At 30.8% G+C, this 2,435-nt stretch overlaps 1 protein-coding gene across 1 annotated transcript; it reads left to right on the plus strand.

Annotated features, from left to right (window-relative positions):
* The first annotated feature begins 634 nt into the window (after nucleotides 1-634).
* On the plus strand, nucleotides 635-1,042 carry LOC139497375 (ankyrin repeat domain-containing protein 34A-like). The gene has a single exon (XM_071285587.1). The coding sequence runs from the start codon at nucleotides 635-637 to the stop codon at nucleotides 1,040-1,042; it is 408 nt and encodes a 135-aa protein (XP_071141688.1).
* The last annotated feature ends 1,393 nt before the right edge of the window (nucleotides 1,043-2,435 follow it).

A 2,435-nucleotide genomic window follows, 5' to 3' on the forward strand; every position in this document is an offset into this window, starting at 1 on the left:
TCCTGTCAAATTCTTATGTTATTTTTTTCCGTATTATTTTTTTTTATCAAATTGTAGTCGGTTTTGTTTTAGGAAAAACTGCATAAATTAATCAATACGTTTTTTACCCAAAGAAGCATTAAAAGCATAAAATATAGTATAGAAAAGACTGACGCAAATCACCTATTTTCGGGTGTTAGATTATTCAATATATATAAATATAGATATATGTGTTGTTTATCATCTCTTACAGAATCGAATGGGTTAAAATGAAAATTTCAAAAGTCAACGTATAAATAATCTGTGTTGTTTGTCTTTTGTTTGTCTTACTAAAGATAAATATGCATTAGATGACGATTGTGACACATTGTGTTTATATGAATCTTAAAGATCAGAACGCTGACATCTTAGTTTTAGAATGCATGCTGATGAGAATTCAAATATCAATGGCATTTGCCCTGCGTGATAAACACATGTGTATATATTAAGGTGATGTTCGTCATCAGCTGAATTGTGACATGTTAACAACCTTTCTAGAATGTGTATAAAAAGACAAAGTGAGCAAATGTTTTGCAATTCAAAGAGAGATCTTTCAATCATTATCATTGAATTTTGATCTGTTGTTATTTTCTTTGAGTAAATTTTGCTTCAGAAAATGGAAAACTTATTAGCAAAGGCTCTTTCTACAGGGCAGTTGAAACTAGCAAAGATGCTTATTGAAGGAGGACAAAATGTTAATTTTTGTAACTCATCAGGTGTTACACCTCTTATGCTTGCGTGTAGTCTAGATGTGGATGATAAACATATACAGAGGAAACTACAGCTAGTAAAATATATCCGTCATAGAAAAGCAAACTTAACTGCGGTGGATAATATTGGACGGACAGCTTTAATGTATGCATTGTTTTCAGGATGTAAACAAACAATACAGTTTATTAAAAGTCATGGACTGATGCAATCTGTCAACATTCCTTCGAATATCAGGAGAGCTAAATTCAGAGACGAAGAACTTTTTGCCAGTTTTGAATCTGCTAACAACAATTCTTCTTTCAGGAAAGTGTAGAGACCTACCATGTTTAGGAATTATCGCACTTGCTTGTGAAGTAAGACAATTGAAAAAAGATTCTGATAGATAAACAGAATCAGAAGTGTACAGGTCATGAACGCATTTGTCAACATACCGTCGAATACTAGAGAAGCGTAAATCAGGGACAACATACATGTAAGAAGAGCCTTGAAATCAATATGAAAAAGATAGATATCGAACGTTTTTTTTTTCTGAAACTCTTTCGAATTTGAACTCCAGCAATGTGAAAATCAGTTTAGAAAGTGTCACTTATCATGTTTCTATCAGGCAAATGTAATCGTATCTTTATAAATTGTGTGCATGTTTCAAAGCTATTAAATTATATTGTAAAGTATGAAAACTTATTAAAGCATCTTGAAATCAATCGTTACACAAGATTTTTATTGTGTATCTGTATAACACCACAATTATCATATTTAAAGATAATTCGTTTATACATGTATATATTTACTTAAAACAATATCCTCAGGTGTATATCATGATTACCAATGTGACAACTCTCCAACATATCCCATATAATATAGGTCATCGTTCGGTCTTACACCATGAATAAAACCGACACCTCAATGTAAGCTAAACATTTCCTAAAATTACAAATGTAAAACATTTCAAAAGAAAATGCATACGACTTTATTTTCGTACAACACATTCAACAAGTATGATGTACAGCAACGAACGACAAACACTGGATGACAGGTTAGGCTCGTGATTTGGAACACACAAATACAGTACACCGAGTATATCGCTAGTAGATTTCTTTTTTTTTTAAACAAATCGAATGCTCTGTTATGAGTATACCTATGGAATTTCCTTATTGGTTAAGCAACCAACAATCAATCAATCCTTATTGGTTTACCGTGAAATTGATTTGATTTGAATTGTGCTTATCACGTATCATTTAGACGAAAAACGGAAAATGGAAAACAGTGTTGTTTGATTTTTCCTTCTGATTTTTTTTCGCATAGTCTTATTAGCCTAACTTTTTTTTTATTTTAGTTTAATTCTAATTTATTGAATGATATGTCTTGAATACAAAAAGAAAAGAAAACAATAATCAACGATCCAGACGTGGCAACTTTAAATTTGACTTTTTTTGTGATTTTATTTTATAATTTTCACAGATGTTAATAACATATATAGGTATCGATAAAAGGTGTGTTGCATTTCCCCTATGTATCTTCCTCTTACAAACAAAAAGGCGAACGATACTAAGGGAAGATTCAAATATCGTTACTTCAACAAAAATTGAAAACCAAATCAAACACAACAAATAGACCAAAACGTTCCCATAACCTATACTATTGAAATTAAAAACTGAGCAACACAAATCACAACAATAACTCAATAAAAATATAAATGTTCAAAAACA

Source organism: Mytilus edulis, chromosome 12 (genome assembly GCF_963676685.1).
Source record: "Mytilus edulis chromosome 12, xbMytEdul2.2, whole genome shotgun sequence".
NCBI classification, from domain to species: Eukaryota; Metazoa; Mollusca; class Bivalvia; order Mytilida; family Mytilidae; genus Mytilus; species Mytilus edulis.